The following is an 18,361-nucleotide window of genomic DNA, read 5'->3' on the forward strand; positions in this document are numbered from 1 at the left end:
TCCCAAGTAGCTGGGACCACAGGCACCCGCCACAACGCCCGGCCATTTTTTGGTTGCAGCCATCATTGTTGTTTGGCGGGCCGGGCTGGGGATTCGAACCTGCCACCTTAGGTGAATGTGGCTGGCGTCTTAGCCGCTTGAGCCACAGGCGCCAAGCCAAGCCTTTGCTTCTTTAGGTGTGTTCTGCTTGGTATTTGTGTTGGTAAATATATAGAATTAGGAATCCCCTGCTTCAGCTCTCTTCTTTTAGAGATTTTTCTCATACTTTCTACTCTCAGAGGCCCTTTCACAGAAAGAATTGTGGGGTCCTGTACTATTGTGCTATTCCCACAACTGGGGCTGCCTTTGGGCAAAGAGGCAAGAAAAGGGAGAAAAAGAAAAGGGATTTTCCCTCACATTCAACATGGGATAGGTACATCTTTTCCTAATTCCTCTATCTAGTGCAGCAGTTCTCAACTGTGGGTCGTGACCCCTTTGGGGGTTAAACAACCCTTTCGCAGGGGTCGCCTAAGATCATCCTGCATATCGGATTTACATTACGATTCATAACAGTAGCAAAATTATAGTTATGAAGTAGCAACGAACATAATTTTATGGTTGGGGATCACCACGACATGAGGAACTGTAGTAAAGGGTTGCAGCATTAAGCAGTTGAGAACCACTGATCTAGTGGGATAGATACTCTCTCAGGGTTTTGGATGTCTGCACTGCTGCCATGGCCACCCACCATGTAGCAGTGCAGAATCATTATTGGGGCTGGGCTTGAGGTGAGGGGTGGGGAGAGAATGTTACTCTGGGATTAGTGTTTAACAATGAACAAGTCATTAATCATTTTTTTTTTTTTTTGAGACAGAGTCTCACTTTGTTGCTCCCAGTAAAGCGCTGTGACGTCATAGCTCATGGCAACCTCAGACTCTTGGGCTCAAGCAATTTTCCTGCTTTAGCTTTCTGATCAGCTTGGACTACAGGCACCTGCTTCTAGGCCCAGCTATTTTTAGAGATGGGGTCTTGCTCTTGCTCAGACTGGTCTTGAACTACTGAGCTCAGACAATCCTCCTGCCTCAGCCTCCCAGAGTGCTGGGATTACAGGTGTGAGCCATTGAGCCCAGCCTTCATCAATCATTTTTTATCAAATCCTCATTCCTTCCTGTGCCTCACAGGCAGCAGATGTCATTATATAAATAGGAAAAAGTGGATTGTTGGTTTTGTGGGATGATTTAAGGTGACTGAGTTTGGTTCCTACTCTTCTTGGATCTCGAAAGCCTTTGGAATATTTAAGACTCTATTATTGCAATTCAAACAGCCAAAAGAAGAATAATACTGGAAACTAAAATGTTACAGACATATATTCTGTGCAGAGGTAAGGGTGAAAGGAAGAGTATTAAAAGTCAGAAAGCAAGCTAGGCATGGAAGGTGGCAAGGGAACAAAGCCAAATATGGTTGCTTTTTAAAAGTCTCCTAGCATCAGTTGGTCCTGGCACCTGTCATGAACCTTAGCTTTTTTTTTTTTTTTTTTTTTTTGAGACAGAGTCTCACTATGTCACCCTTAGTAGAGTGCTGTGCTGTCACAGCTCACAGTAACCTCAAACTCTTGGGCTTAAGTGATTCTCTTGCCTCAGCCTCCCAAGTAGCTGGGACTACAGGTACCTACCACAATGCCCGGCTATTTCTTTGTTGCAGTTGTTTAGCTAGCCTGGGCCAGGTTTGAACCTGCCACCTTTGGTGTGTGTGGCTGGCACCATAACCACTGTACTACAGGCACCAAGCCATGCACCCTAACTTTACCACTACTGACAATGTCATTGCCACTCTTCAGGATCCCCTGTCTCTAAACCTTGTCCATCACACAAATTCTGCCAATGTTTTTTTCTCTTCAGTCTCTTGGATTAATGCTCATCATGTTGTTTCCCAAACTATCACTCCATTTGAGGTCTTGCAGATTCACTATACCTGAAATTCTTCAACTAAGTTACAAAATGTGACCCCTGGGATGACAGTTACTCGAAAATGAAAAAGCTCGGAGCCCTGTGGAAGAAAACACACGTCATTAGCAGAATTGATGCGTATATTTCTTTAAGTAAAAATATACCCCAGGGACACTTTCCCTACAGAGATTGCATAAGAAATTCCCATTCATTTCTTAAAGCTCTTGGACATACTTATTACATATGAAAATAAAAAGAGACATTGAAACAGAGGGATTCAACATATATTACACATATAACACATATATCTATGTTTTTAGAATCAAGAAATAAAAACATAAAACATAATTTGGCCTCCATGGGCACTTTGGGCTAATCCTCATATTTGTGGTTTTTTAGTTTCCACAATTACTTGGATTATATCAACAACTTCATGTATGTGTGTTTTTGAGAAAGAGTTTCACTCTGTACCCTGGGTAAAGTCTGTGGTGCCATAGCTTACAGCAACCTCAAACTCTTGGGCTTGAGCAATGCTTTTTTTTTGAGACAGAGTTTCATCATGTCACCCTTGGTAGAGTGCCATGGTGTCACAGCTTACAGCAACTTCAAACTCTTGGGCGCAAGTGATTCTCTTGCCTCAGCCTCCACAGTAGCTGGTACTATAGGCGCCCACCACAATGCCTGGCTATTTTTAGAGATGAGGTCTCGCTCTGGCTCAGGCTGGTCTTGAACCTGTGAGCTCAGGCAATCCACCCACCTCGGCCTCTCCGAGTGCTGGGATTATAGGCATGAGCCACCGTGAATGCCCGGCTACTTGAGCAAACCGTCTTGCCTCAGCCTCCTGAGTAGCTGGGACTATGGCCACCCACCACAACACCAGCTAATTTTTCTATTTTTGGTAGAGACAGGGGTCTCCTTCCTTCTCGGGCAATCCATCCTCCTCCGCCTTCCAGAGTGCTAGGATTATAGACGTGAGAGACCACATTTGGCCTACTTCGTGTATTCTTACGGGCAGGTGAAACAAGAAGACACATGCCTGGGTATATCCAGGTAAAATACTGAGCACATTATTCCCTATAACTTTTGCAAACACCCTTTCTGTTTTGCTTCAGTAGATAATCTGTCTTAATTATTGGCTTAAAAAATAGTTAAATAAATGTTAAATTCAACTTTCAGACACCCTTAGAATTAATAACACCAAAGGAATTTGAGGAGAAACAAACCCTCTCCATATACTAAAGGTTGTTATTCCCACCAGTTTTAATTTAGAGATATGTCTTATCTAAATTCAACACAGTAAAAACAAAAACGCTGTCAACTTACCTTTATACTTAAATTGAGACCCGAAGGATTATACACTGGAGCTTGAACAATTGATTCTAAATAATTTTTCATTTTTTTAACATTTTCTGGTAAATATTGTTCTAAAAATATATGAAATATATTTTAAACACATGTCATTTTCTCATTTTACATAAAATCTTATTACATGAATTAGGGGACAAGGAAAGATGGACCAAATAAAATGACTAAGTATCCTGTACTTTCAGTTCTGCTTGACTTTTTAAAGGATATATTTAAGGGAAATTAGGCTCAGTATCTCCTGTTGCCTTTGAGGGTATCCTCAGAAAGGATAAGACTTTGACGACCTTTAAGCTAACTTTTTCTTCCTGGCTCCATGCTCATGACCAGTCCTGAGGTGCACATTCCTTATATTTTTGGCAATTAGATCCTCTCAGGATCTCCTTAGTGGTGAGTATTTTTTCATTGAAGCAGCAAAGTTTCACAATAGTATCACTTAAATCTTTTCTAAAAGAAGTGACCAGTTACTCTTTTCTTTCTTATCATTCTCTCTAAAACCAGATAGGTAGTAGAGGGGTTAGAAATAGCACTGGTGGGCTCGGTGCCTGTGGCTCAAGCAGCTAAGGCGCCAGCCACATACACCTAAGGTGGCGGGTTCGAATCCAGCCTGGGCCCACCAAACAACAATGATGGCTGCAACCAAAAAATAGCCGGGCGTTGTGGCGGGCACCTGTGGTCCCAGCTACTTGGGAGGCTGAGACAGGAGACTCGCTTGAGCCTAGGAGTTGGAGGTTGCTGTGAGCATGATGACATGGCACTCTACCCAGGGGGACAGCTTGAGGCTCTGTCTCAAAAAAAAAAAGAAATAGCACTGGTGTAATGGTACAGGATCTAAAGGAAAAAAAAAACCCTCTGATTGGAGCATGGTGAAAATACTCTTGACATGGCTGATTTCAACGCTTTAACAACCAGCTTGTGAAATGCTTCAATACTCCAAGTCTGGTAAGAATAGCTTAAAGTACACCACAGAAAACTAGAATGTTAGTTAAAGCAAAATATTTAGTAGTTTTATTTTGCTAGATTTTTCATCTCAAAAATGCATATATGTTACACAAAAACTTATGAATGCTAGATGTCTGGATATTTAGTAACATATTAATGACTGATTAAAAGTTTTATTTAATTAATTTTATCTTTCCCTTTTCTCAAAGTATTTATACATGAACAAACCACATAACGTGAAACAAAAAGTTATGTGTTTAAGGTAAAATTGGATTGAGGTAAATACCTTATTTAAAAATATTTCTGGGTCAGGTGTGGTGGCTCACACCTGTAATCTTAGCATTCTGGGAGGCTGAGGTGGGAGGATTGCTTGAACTCAGGAGTTTGAGACCAGCCAGAGCAAGAGCAAGACTACATCTCTACCAAAAACAGAAAAATTAGCTGGGTGAGACAACACACACCTGTAGTCCCAGCTACTCAGGAGGCTGAGGCAAGAGGACTGCTTGAGCCCAGGAGTTTGAGGTTACTCTGAGCTATGATGCCATGGTACTCTAGCCTGGGGCAACAGACTGAGACTCTGCCTTAAAAAAGAAAAAAATTCTTCATCTTTTCAATTACTTACCATAAAATCTTGAAGAAATTTTACTCGTATAATTAGAAGATACATCCTAAAGATTATCTGGCACACCTTCATAACCTCCTCTGTAATATTGAATAGTATCAGTATTCAGTATTACAGTGAAAGGAGACACTAGACCAGCATGCAGGACAAATTTAGTGAATCACTGTTGCTACTAACCTACAAAGTGGCTTTCAAACTTTTTGTAGTTTAAGTTCTTTAAAAATGCTTTTATGCCATTGAATCCAGGTCACCAGAAGTGATGATGTAACAACAGAAGTAAACACCAATGTGGCATCTGATTTGAATCATTTTCCCAAGAACTCCTGGCTATTTCTTGTGTAGAAAGGCTTTGTAAACCACTGACCTTTGTAAACCAGTAATAACATTACTTATAAAATAATTATACAAGGAAGCAAATCTTACTTAGGTTCCAGTTTTTCCTCTTATTTACTTCAGTCATAGTAACCAGATATGGAGGTTTTACTGGGACACGTCCATCCTCATTATAAATTTCCAAAGAAATTGGATATTGTGAAACTGGAAACTTAAAACGAGGAACCTAAAATACAAATTCAATGAATGTAAATTTGGAAAATTGAATAGAGATGTCATTTCCTCGTAAAGGATGAATAGATAAATGTTCACTGGTTTGGCTTTTTAATGAAATGTACTTTTTAGGTTTTCTGCCTTTTCAGGCATGAAAAAGTCTTGTCTTACAGTAGAGTCAATGTGAACTTCAAAGGCAGTGAGCACTGTGGTAATAAAGCTCATAACTTCTACTGGCCGTTTTCATAGGATATTAGTATGATGTTGCTCAAACTTTTCTTTCTTTTTTTTTTTTTATTGTTGAGGATTCATTGAGGGTACAGGAACCAGGTTACACTGATTTCATTTGTTAGGTAAAGTCCCTCTTATAATTGTGTCCTGCCTCCCAAGAGGTGTGTCACACACCACGACCCCTTAACTTCCTTCCCTCTCTCCACTCACTTCTTCCCCCACCTCCCACCATATACTAGGCAATTGTCCTCATACCAGAACTGAGTCTATTGAATTTTGTTGGTTTTTTTTTTTTGGAGACAGAGCCTCAAGCTATCCCCCTGGGTAGAGTGCTGTGGCATCACAGCTCACAGCAGCCTCCAACTCCTGGGCTCAAGTGAGTCTCCTGCCTCCGCCTCCCAAGTAGCTGGGACCACAGGCACCTGCCACAACGCCTGGCTATTTTTTGGTTGCAGCCGTCATTGTTGTTTGGCGGGCCTGGGCTAGATTCGAACCTGCCACCTTAGGTGTATGTGGCTGGCGTCTTAGACATTGAATTCTTGATTCTCAATTCTTGTGATGCTTTACTAATAAGAATGTGTTTCATCTACATCCAGGTTAATACAAAAGATGTAAAGTCTCCATCTTTTTTAGTGTCTGAATAGTATTGGATGGTATACATATACCACAGCTTGTTAATCCATTCCTGGATTGGTGGGCATTTAGGTTGTTTTCACAGTTTGGCAATTGTAAATAGAGCTGCAATTAAAAGTCTAGTGCAAATGTCCTTAGGATAAAATGATTTTTTTCCTTCTGGGTAGATGCCCAGTAATGAGATTGCAGGATCAAATGGGAAGTCTAGTTTGAGTTCTTTGAGGTTTCTCCATACTTTGTTCCAAAAGGGTTGTATTGGGGTGGCGCCTGTGGCTCAGTGGGTGTAGCTCAGGCCCCATATATTGAGGGTGGTGGGTTTGAATCCAGCCCCGGCCAAACTGCAACAAAAAATAGCTGGGTGTTGTGGCAGGTGCCTGTAGTCTCAGCTACTCAGGAGGCTGAGACAAGAGAATCTCCTAAGCCCAGGAGTTGGAGGTTGCTGTGAGCTGTGATGCCACATCACTCTACTGAGGGTGCAAAGTGAGACAAAAAAACAAAAAACAAAAACAAAAACAAAGAAACCCCAGAAAGGTTGTATTAAGCTTGCAGTCCCACCAGCAATGTAAAAGTGTTCCCTTTTCTCAACATCCATGCCAGCATCTGCAGTTTTGAGATTTTGTGATATGAGCCATTTTCACTGGGGTTAGGTGTTATCTTAGGGTGGTTTTGATTTGCATTTCTCTGATAACTAGGGACAATGAGCATTTTTTCATATGCTTGTTTTCCATTTATCTGTCTTCTTTAGAGAAGGTTATATTCATCTCTCTTGCCCATTGATACAAGGAAATATACCCAGTGAATGTTCCTATTTGTTTTATCAAAGATTAGGTGGCTGTAAGATGTTCTTTTCATATCATGGTTTTTCTATTTGATTCCAAGTGTCTATATCTCTATTTTTGTGCCAATACTATACTGTTTTGATCACTATGGCCTCGTAGTACAGCCTAAAGTCTGGTAGGCTGATGCACCCGGCTTTGTTTTTATTACTAAGAATTGCCTTGGCTATGTGGGTTTTTTTTCTGATTCCATACAAAATGAAGAATTACTTTTTCTAAATCTTGAAAGTATGATGTTGGTATTTTAATGGGGACTACGTTGAATCTGTAGATTGCTTTGGTAAGTATAGACATTTTAACAATGTTGATTCTTCCTAGCCTTGAGCATGGTATGTTCTTTCATTTGTTAATATCTTCTGCTATTTCTTTTCTTAAGATTTCATAATTTTCTTTATAGAAGTCCTTCACCTCTTTTGTTAGGCATATTCTTTAGTATTTCATTTTCATTGAAGCTATAGTGAAGGGAATTGTGTCTTTGATTAGTTTCTCATCTTGGTTATTATTGGCATATAAAAAGGCTACTGACTTGTGGACATTGATTTTATATCCTGAGACATTGCTGTATTTTTTTCATCACTTCCAGGAGTCTTGTGGTTAAGTCTTTGGGGTTCTCTAAGTGTAAGATTATATCGTTAGCTAAGAGAGAATATGACCTCCTCTGCCCCCATTTACATGCCCTTTATTTCCTTCTCTTGCCTGATTGTATTAGCTAGAACTTCCAGCACTATGTTGAATAGTATTGGTGATAGAGGACAGCCTTGTCTGATTCCAGTTCTAAGTTGAAAATCTTTCAGTTTTACTCCATTCAGTATGTGGGTTTATTGTAGATAGCTTCAATCGGTTTAAAAAATGTGTTGCCTATCCTATTTCCTTCAGAGTTGTAATTAGAAAAGGATGCTGAATTTTATTGAATATTTTTCTGCATATATTGAGAGGAACATATGGTCTTTGTCTTTGCTTCTGTTGATATGGTGAATTACTTTTATGGACTTATGTATGTTAAACCAGCCTTCCGTCCCTGGGATAAAATCTACTTCTTTTTGATAAATGATTTTTTAAATGTGTAGCTGTAATCTATTGGCTAGGATTTTATTGAGAATTTTTGTATCTATATTAATTACTGAAATTGATCTAAAATTCTCCATTTTAGTTGGGTCTTTTCCTGGTTTTGGTATCAGGGTGATGTTTGCTTCCTAGAACATATTGGGGAATATTCCTTCTTTCTCTTTTTTCTTCTTTTTTAGAATAATTTTTTCAGTATAAGCTCTTCTTTGAAGGTTTGATAGAATTCTGATGTGAAGCCATGTGGACCAGGGCTTTTTTTTTTTTTTTTTTTGGTTGGGAGATTTTGGGGGGGAGTTTTTAAATTGTTTCTTTGATCTCTGTTCTTGAAATCAATCTGTGCAAGAGATCTATTTCTTATATGAATGTCTTAACTCAATAACTAAGAGAATGACATGAAGGTTATGTTAACCAGTTTGATGAGAGTATTTCAAAATGTATATGAAAACAGCACACTGTACCCCATGATTGCATTAACGTACATAGTTATGCTATAAGAAATAAAAAAGAGATCTATTTCTTCTTGATTAAGTCTAAGGAGAGGTTGTGATTCCAGGTATTGATCCATTTCCTCTACATTGTCAAATTTCTGGGCATAGAGTTTCTTGTAGTGCTCAAAGATGATCTCATGTGTCTCTGTGGCATCTGTTGTTATTTTCCTTTTATCATTTCCTTTTTTTCTTTTTTTTTGAGAGAGAGTCTTACTATGTCACCGTTGATAGAGTGCTGTGGCATTACAGCTCACAGCAACTTCAAACTCTTGCCACAGCCTCCCAAATAGCTGGCACTATAGGCACCCACCACAATGCCTGGATATCTTTTTATTGCAGTTGTCATTGTTGTTTAGCTGTTCTGGGCCTAGTTTGAACCCTCCAGGCTCAGTGTACAGTACTGTAACCACTGTGCTATGGGTGCTGAGCCCCCTTCATCATTTCTGATTGAGATTATTAGAGATTTCACTTTTTTGTTTCTGATTGATCTGGCCAAAGGTTTATCGATTTTATTTATTTTTTCCAAAAGCCAACTTTTTGTTTTGTTGATTTTCTGAATGATTCTTTTGTTTTCAATTTCATTAATGTCTGATTTAATTTTTCTTATTTCTTTTCATCTGTTGGGTTTGAGATCAAATTGTTATTCTTTTTCAATTCCAAAAGATGGTTCATGAGTTTGTTGATGTGCTCTCTTTCTGTTTTTTGAATGTAGGCATCTAATATGATAAATTTCCCTCTTAAGACTTCTTTTGCTACATCACACAGGTTTTGGTAACATATGTCTTCATTGTTGTTATTTTTGAGGAATTTAACAATTTTCTCTTTTATCTCTTCCTGAACCCAATTATCATTCAATTTAAGGTTGTTTTTGTGTGGGATGAACATTTTTGTTGGAGTTGAGTTCCACCTTATTGTCTTGTGGTCTGAGAAGATACAAATTATAATTTCTGTTTTTTTTTATTTTACTGAGGTTTGATTTGTATTTTGTTATGTGGTTGATTATGAAGTATGTACATTTTTCTCATTGCCGCAGTCTCCCAAATAGCTGGCACTACAGGCACCCACCACAATGCTTGGATATCTTTTTGTTGCAGTTGTCATTGTTGTTTAGCTGTTCTGGGCCTAGTTTGAACCCTCCAGGCTCAGTGTGATGAGAAAAATGAGAAAAATGTATATTCCTCAGTTTTGGGATGGTGTGTTCTGTATATGTCAATTAATCCCATTTGTTCTAGAGTCACATTTAAGTCCTTTGCATCTTTGTTTAGTTTCTGTTTGGAGGATCTGTCCAGTTCTGTCAGAAGGATGTTAAAGTCCTTGACCACTATTGTGTTATAGGATATCATATTGCTCAGACCCACAAGATCTGTTTCATGAATCTGGGTACATTTAAGTTAGGTGCATAAATATTTAAAATTGAAATGTCTTCCCATTGAATTGTTCCTTTGACCAGTATAAAGTGTCCATCTTTGTCTTTCTTAACTTTAGTTGCTTTAAATCTACTTGTATCTGAAACTAAGATTGCAACCTCTCCTTTCTTCTGACTTCCATTTGCTTGAAATACTGTTTTCCATCCCTTAACTCTGAGTCTTGATTTGTTCTTTAAGGCTAGGTGTTTCTCCTAGAGATAGCATGTGGATGACTTGTGCTTTTTCATCCAGTCAGACTGTGCCTCTTCAGTGGTGAGTTCAGTCCATTGACATTTATTGAGAGAACTGATGTGTGGTGGAGCTCTATTCATCTTGTTTTGTGAAAGTCTGTTGTGTAGTATTATTCGTTGGGCCATTGTGGAAGCTAAGTTTTGACCATTAGCTTCTGGGTGTTTACTTTGCTGGTGGCCCATTGTGGTGGTCTGTGTTGGGAATAGGTCTAAGTATTTCCTGTAGATCTGGTCTTCTTGTGGTGAATTTCTTCAGTGCTTGTATATCTGCAAAAAATTTGATTTATCCACCAATTTTGAAACTTAATTTGCAGGATACAGAATTCTGGGTTGAAAATTGTTTCAAAAATGTTGAAAGTGTATGACTGTGCTCTTTTGGCTTGGAAGGTTTTAGTTGAAAAGTCTATTGTCTTTCTAATGGCTCTGCCTCTGTAGGTCAGTTGGCACTTATTATTGGCTGCTTGCAGAAATTTTTCTTTCATCTTGACTTTGGGCAGGTTCATTATAGTGTGTCTTGGAGAGGCTCTGTTTGAGTTGAGATGACCTGGCATTTGATAGCCATCTGAAGGTAGTGTGTCAGGTCTTTAGTAAAACTTGGGAAGTTTTCTTTTATGATGATCTCTAGTAGGGCTTCCATTCCTTTGGGATAATCTTCTTCCCTTTCAGAAATTCCCATTATTCATATGTTTGAATACTTCATGGAGTCTCTAAGTGTCTGTTCTTCTTTCTTTCTCTTCTTTTCTGCCTTTTTAACTACCTGGATTAACTCTAAAACTTTATTCTCCACTTGGTACCTGTAGCTCAGTGTATAGGGCACCAGCCACATATACCAGAGCTGGTGGGTTCAATCCTAGGCCAGGCCTGCCAAACAACAATGACAACTACAACCAAAAAATAACTCAGCATTGTGGTGGGTGCCTGTAGTCCCAGCTAATTGGGAGGCTGAGGCAAGAGAATCACTTAAGCCTAAGAGTTTGAGGTTGCTGTGAGCTGTAATGCCACAGTACTCCACCAAGAGCAACATCATGAGATTCTCTCTCAAACCCCGGCCCCTCAAAAAACACTTTATCTTCTAGCTCTGAGATTCTTTCTTCTTCATGGTCTAACCTATTTTTGACACTTTCTACTGCCTCTTTACATTCTCTAATTGTCTCCTTCATTTCTTTATACTCTGCCATGTCCTTTCTATATTCTATATATCTCTCATCGGATTTTTGATTCTGTCTTTCCATTTACTTTTCCATTTCTTCTATTGTCTTTGTCATCCATATTTTAAATTCCCTTTCTGTCAAGCCAATTAATTCTTTATAGGTTCAGTCTATCTCAGCCAGTCACAATCACTTGCCTAATTCATCAGCTTTGCACCACTCTGGATCATACTCTGTATCCACCTCACCACCTCCTTGCTGTGCTCCTTTGAGCTATGACCCTGGGTAAAGTCCTTGCACAAGGTATGGCTGGGTTCTCTCTTTTTCCCCAATCATTCTAGGAAAGCTCAGCTGAATGATCTGGTCTGCCATCTTTGGGGGTCCACACCCCCAAACTTTTTTTTTTTGTTTGAACCATACCCTGTGAAGCCCTCCATGAATTGGGTGTGACCCATAGCCATTTCATCACTCTTCTGGCCAGTAATGGTCTTGTAGGCCTAATCTGTAAACACAGCCTCTGGAGTTCAAATCTAGATCCAATGCATGTTGACAGTGAGGTCTTTGGCAAATTGCCTGACTTCTCTGTGATTCAAATTAAATGAGATAAATTATGGAGAAGGTTTAGAGCAGGATTTGTAGATAATAAATGCTCAAGAAATATTATTTTAGTTGAGCAAGGGCATATATAAGAACAACCCTCATAATACACTGAATGCTGACTATATGCCCAACTTGTAACATATAGTTTCTGTTTCTCACATAGTCTTATATAGTCTATGCTTGAAAATTATATTAAGTGCACATTATATAAGTCCTAAGGTAAGCACCAACATTAACACGATATACCTTTGACAGTTTTGATACTAATAGAATAAAATAGTTTGTCACAGAACCCATTCTTTTAACCAGCTTATTATAACATCTTTTACTTGTTGCTATCACCAGACTGAGCTCCTTGATTACAAGGACTTTGATATCTATATTCCAAAAACCTGATACCTATTAGATACTCAACATTTGTTTGAATGAATCAACGTTTATCCTAATCTATTGACAGTGTAGTTAGTGTTTTATAGGTTATAAATTGCTTTCATATATATAGAGGTGTGTGTGCATGTATCTTTATAAGAATTCTGTGAAATGGACAGAGCAGTGTAGGTGTAATTTTATTTTAAAGATGATGTTTATTAACTGGTACATTTAAATCCAGATTTTTTTTAGCTCTGTATAATACTTAGTTCTGTCATGACACAATATTATTTCTGTCTTAGTTTCATGTTTAACTGAAAGGCACATTTCAAAGGCTTGTTAATATAAAATTAAAAATTATCTTACTTTTTCTCTGCAATCTGAGAAAGCAACAGCATATGAAAACTTCTGATAATTTGTGCAATTACACTCCTCCCGATTAGAAGCATTAGCGCATTGCTTGAATTTACCAGCTTCCTGTAAATACAAGTAACATAGATTGACTTTCTTTTTTGTAGTGCAGGATTTCTGTAAACTGAGTAAAGGTTCAATATATATTTGTTTCCTGAATAAATAAAATTCTCAAGAAGTAAAAGGGAGAAAACCCATTAAGGAAGAGGACAAGTATAATATTTCTGAATATTCATAATTTGAACTCTGGTTTTGGTCAACAGCTTGCCAGTTCACCTCAATGTGGTTGCATGGGACCTGGAAAGTGTGTGCTATTCTGAATTCTGCACATCAGGACACCAAACTAACTCCTGCTGGCAAACTAACATTGCAGGCATATTAACTGACTATAAGGAACAGATTTGATGGCCCTGGGTTGAGTTGGAGTCAGCATTAGGACCTGCTGTCTTCAAACTCTCTCTCTCACTCGTTATGTTCTGGGATGAATGGTCTTTGAGCTCCTCAAAGACACTGAGACTTTCCCCAAGTCAACCCTTTGTGGTGGTGTTCCCTGAGACTGGAATGCTTTTTGGGTCCTGTACTCCACTCTGTTTCCATTCTCCTTTCTTTTGATGGGTTAACTCCTAGTCATGTCAATCACCATTCAGAAGCACTTCCTTAGGGATGTCTTTTCTGACTTCTTGATACACGGTCATATCGCTTATTTTGTGTCTAATACAATTTGTGTCCTATTGGTCTATCTTAAACTTTAGGGCAAATAGAATCAACTGCAGAGATATATTTAAAATGCTAATTTTGAAACTGTACCCCATAATTTATGACTTAGTAGCTATGAGGTGAGATTGAGAAAGCTGCACTGTAAATGTATTTTCACAGAATTCTGGTTCAGGTTATACAGGGCCATGTTGTTTAGAAACATAGCACTATATGACACTATTTAATTTATATAACTTTGTCTTTAATACCCTATTCTCCCTAATAAGAGTCCATGAAGATATTATGTTTACCTTGTTCATTGCTGTATAATGCCTGATAGTACCAGAAATGCTGAGATTAACAATTGTTGGGTATATAAAAGGTACATTAAAAACTCTCTTTTAAAATTAGGTATAAATTAGAGACATTTTCTATTTAATTTTCAAGAAAATCTTGGGTGAAACTCCCAGAAAACTAGACATTTCCATGTAAATATAGTAAAGTCACAATTCAATAGAAGTAGCGTTTCTAGTGACACAAGAGGATTTATTTTTGGGAAAATTTGGAATTGAAGAAGAACTCATCAGCATCCTTATTTGCTAAAGATCTTCTTAACCTGAAATCTAAGATTTAACAAGAAGTCTGTTAACTACCTACCACCTGTGTGTGTAATGTGCATAAATGCATATTATTAATAGTTCATTCAACAATTTTGAAGCACTCCTTATGTCTGGCACTGTTCTGGGTACTGGGATATCCCATAGAGTTCAGAAAATAGGTGAAACCCCCTGTCTATAAGACAATAAATAAAATAAATGAATAAAATGCACCAAATGGTAATGAATGATAAAGAAAAAAACAGTGCAGGGAAAGGGGATAGAGAATGGAGGGACAGTGAAGATGGGGTTATGATTCTAAAGAGTGGCCATGGAAGGGCTGGCCATCATGGTGACCTTTAAGCAAACACCCTAAGAAGGTGACAGAGTGAGCCATGTGAGATACCAAGTAGAGGAAAATTCCAGGCAGAGGATTTTCTGTTACCCCTGCACACTCCCTGAGATGGAAATATGTCCGGCATATTTGAGAAACAATGAAGAGGCCGTTATAACTACAGCAGAGTAGACTAGAGAATCCGGTCAGATGTAATGCCAAGCCCAAATCAGGGAGGACCTTATGAACCAGACACGTCCAACCTATGGCCCGTGGGCAGTATGCTGATTTTGTGAGGACTTTTGGTGTCGCATATGGCAAAAAGTACACACAGACCTTTTCTTCTTTTTCTTTCTAATGTTCATTATTTAACGTGTGGCCTAAGACAACTCATTCTTCTAATATGCAGCCAAAGAGAAACAAGTTTGGACATCCCTGTAACCATTGTAAGAAAAGTTTTTACTATGAATGAGATGGGAAGACAGTGGAGAGTTTTGAAAATGAGAAACACCATTTTATATGTTTGTGTGCATGTGTTTCTGAGTGGATATGACTATGTGACTATATAGTTAGGTAGGGGCATTTGGAGAGAGATTTCACAGGCATCTATGAAGTTTCCTGGGGAAGCTACCCAGGGTATATTTTTCCTCTGAACCTAATGGCTCCTCCCCTTTGCTTCACTCATTTCACCTCCAGGGAGGGAAGGTGCTGCTGGGTTTGGCTATTTTCTATGCAAAGTCTTAGCAGGAGTTTACATGTGCCTACATCAGAGTAAATAGTCTTCTTTCCTCTTGGACACCCTTCCTTGTGCGAGACCCAAGATGCGAGATGGGTCAGGGGCTCCTTTCACTTGAGAGATGTTTGTGCCCCACCTATGAACTCTAAATGGGAACTGGGAGAGTGAGTTAAGGGGATGGAATCCATTTAGATTTCTTCACTCTAAAACCATATCCAAGAGGAGATGTAAAAGAAGGGGACTAAGCAGTAGGAGGAGGAAGAGGAGTACTACTACTACTATTATGAGTAGCTGCACTGCATCATTTAATTCCCACAGCTAGGTCCATATGTAATTTTACCAAATGACTTCTGGAATTCAGATAAATGCTAGTTTATTTGTAGAAAACATATTTACCTTTGACTTGTAAAATAGATTTCTTGGTATGGGTTGGCTAGGATCTGCATGATAAAAATTATCCGTGAGTGGAATAGCAATTCCCATATTAGAAGGAGGCCTGTAGTTTATCTGCAAGTGATTAAACACATAAATTGTATAATTTATTATTATTTACTAAGTCTTCAAACTTTTCAGACTTTTCAGAAAACCAATCAATGCAAAATTTCCATTTTTAGTTCCACGTATTAAAGTAAATTTCTACCCCTCCCCAATATTCCTGCCCCTTATTTTCTGGAATTTCAATAGCCTCAACCCATGGTAATGTAACTTGGATCTTGGAAATAAGTGAAAAATACTTTTAGTACCTAAAACAGTTGCCACAAAGTTAGTGCAATGAAGTTTGAACCCTTTATAAAAAAGCCTTAATGATGTAATTAGTAAATAATTCTTCAAGTGTGATTATTTGCTTTTTGTCACGAAGAAAATAATAAGTAATAAGTTAGCTGACAAAATGTAATAACTTATATTCAAAAAAGAGTTGCTGACTCCAACAAGGCAACAGTTAAAATTATTACAATGAAATGGGTCCAGTAAGATACACAGTTGACACTTGAACAATGTAGAAGTACCCCTGCACAGTAAAAAATCCGCATATAACTTTTGATTTCTCCAAAACTTAACCACCAATAGCTTCCTGCTGACAGGAAGCCTTATTAATAACAAAAACAGTTGATTAAGACCTATTTTGCATGTTTTATGTGTATGTATTATGTACTGTATTCTTACAATAAAGTAAGCCAGAGAAAATACAATATTATGAAGAAATTCATAAGGAAGAGAAAATACATTTATAGTACTGAACTCTATTTATTGATATCATAACTTTATGCCATCTGTTTACAAGATGAGCCGTCTGTCTGAAATGGCAGGCTGCTACTACTACTGCAGATCTCAATCTCTAGCCCACATCAAGCAATCTAACTTTTTCTTTTGATATCATGACTTTTCTCTGCTTCTTTGGAGTACTTCCTCACTAGTGGCACTTTGTATGAGTCCCATGGTGTTATTCAAGCTTTATGGTATTGCACTAAACACAATTTCCAGAGCTCACTCTTTACTGTGATACACAATTTATTGGAGAGACAACTGCTCATGCAGAGATGATTAGCATAACACAGCATTTTCAGTGAATACTGGAGATACCTGAGCTCACTGCCATAGCAAGAGGAGGTGGGCAATGAAACTATTATAGTAGTACCATGTAAATAATTTAATGCAGTTATAACTGAATACTGCATCTTTACATTTGATTATATTTTCCTTTTGATGCAAATGGTGCCAGGAGTAGTCTATAAATGTTTATGTAAGGTTTGATAGATTTTAACATTTTATAATATATTTGCATATAGTTTATGGTAGCAAATGATGAAATAGACTAGAATCTACCTACATTTTATGCATTCATGACCTTTTTCTTAATTTTTCAAATATCTTTAAGCTATGAGGTTCATCTGCAATTTTTTTCAAATTGTTATAAACCTCCACCCCCCCAAATTTTCAGGATATTTATTGAAAAAAATAATCCAAGTATATCCCACACAATTCAAACCCACATTGTTCAAGGGTAAACTGTATCAGTTTAGGACAAATTAATGTAAAGGCAAATAGCCGAATACATCACAGAAGCTCAAGATGATATCCCATAATACAGTATAAAATGATATTAAACAATGATGAGACTAAGAAAAGTTATTATTTCAGAAAGTGTTTACATTTTAGAAATAATCATCACATCCTCAAAATAACATGAAGATAGGAAAATAATGGTGAAGCGTATTGAACATCTCAGGAAAGAAATGCTAAAATTAATGGTCAGACAGTTAGAGGAGAGTCACATAGCATTGGTACTCTTAAACCAATATACTTAGATCTTTTACCGGCAAAGTTTTGATTAGGTTAAAACCCTGACTGTCTCGGTGAACTCCACGATTCCAGTCTTCAAGTGGAATAAAACGGGTAGGAATGTGATGCATAGATTTGAGATAACTACAGCTGCTTTTCAGTGTTGGCACCACTGTTGTAACAAAGCAGTCAGAAGACGCTTCCCAGACAATAAATGCTAGTGAAGTCGAACCCTGGAAATATTCAAATAAATGAAGGTTGTTTAAAGTAGTTGTTACTCACTGAACTGTGTCCACTGAAAATTCATATGTTGAAGTTCAGGACCTCAGAATGTGACTGTACTTGTAGATTGGGCCTTTAAAGGTAAAGGGAGGTCATTCACGTGGGAAATAATCCAATACTACTGGTGTGTGTTTCAGAAGGACAAATATTTTCTCTTCTTATAAGAAGAGGACATTAGGAAATAGATAAACACAAAGACGGAGCAGTGACCATATGAGGACACAGCAAGAAGATGGTCATCTACAAGCCAAGAGGAACCTCAGAAAAAATCAACCCTGCCAATATCTGGTAACCTCTAGAACTGTGAGAAAATAAATTTTGTTTTTTAAATCATTGAGTCTGTGGCATTTTGTTGTGGCAGCCCTAGCATACTAATATAGTGACCAATAAAGAATATAGGGGAAAAAAAAGTAGACTAAAAATAGAAAATGTTTGACCCTAAAGATCTGCTCAAGAATAAATCATAACAGAAAACACTGTTTTCCAAGAGGAAACATATTTCAATCTAATTGGTTTCAGGAAACTTTTGAAAATAAGCAAGGATCAAGAACACGAGGAATATAATTAATAACTACAGTGTTTTTTTTTTTTTTTTGAGACGG

At 37.9% G+C, this 18,361-nt stretch overlaps 1 protein-coding gene across 1 annotated transcript in view; it reads right to left on the reverse strand.

Annotated features, from left to right (window-relative positions):
* Positions 1-18,361, reverse strand: part of CATSPERB (cation channel sperm associated auxiliary subunit beta) — a gene marked incomplete at its 5' end in the record, with an annotated part of 240,997 nt that overhangs the window by 71,426 nt on the left and 151,210 nt on the right. The window contains 6 exon segments of the mRNA XM_012803404.2: positions 1,951-2,025; positions 3,249-3,349; positions 5,275-5,410; positions 12,791-12,901; positions 15,594-15,704; positions 17,513-17,710. Coding sequence (XP_012658858.2) covers positions 1,951-2,025; positions 3,249-3,349; positions 5,275-5,410; positions 12,791-12,901; positions 15,594-15,704; positions 17,513-17,710 — 732 coding nt within the window.

This window comes from Otolemur garnettii, unplaced genomic scaffold (genome assembly GCF_000181295.1).
Source record: "Otolemur garnettii isolate 467f Iridium unplaced genomic scaffold, OtoGar3 scaffold00020, whole genome shotgun sequence".
In the NCBI taxonomy this organism is placed as follows: Eukaryota; Metazoa; Chordata; class Mammalia; order Primates; family Galagidae; genus Otolemur; species Otolemur garnettii.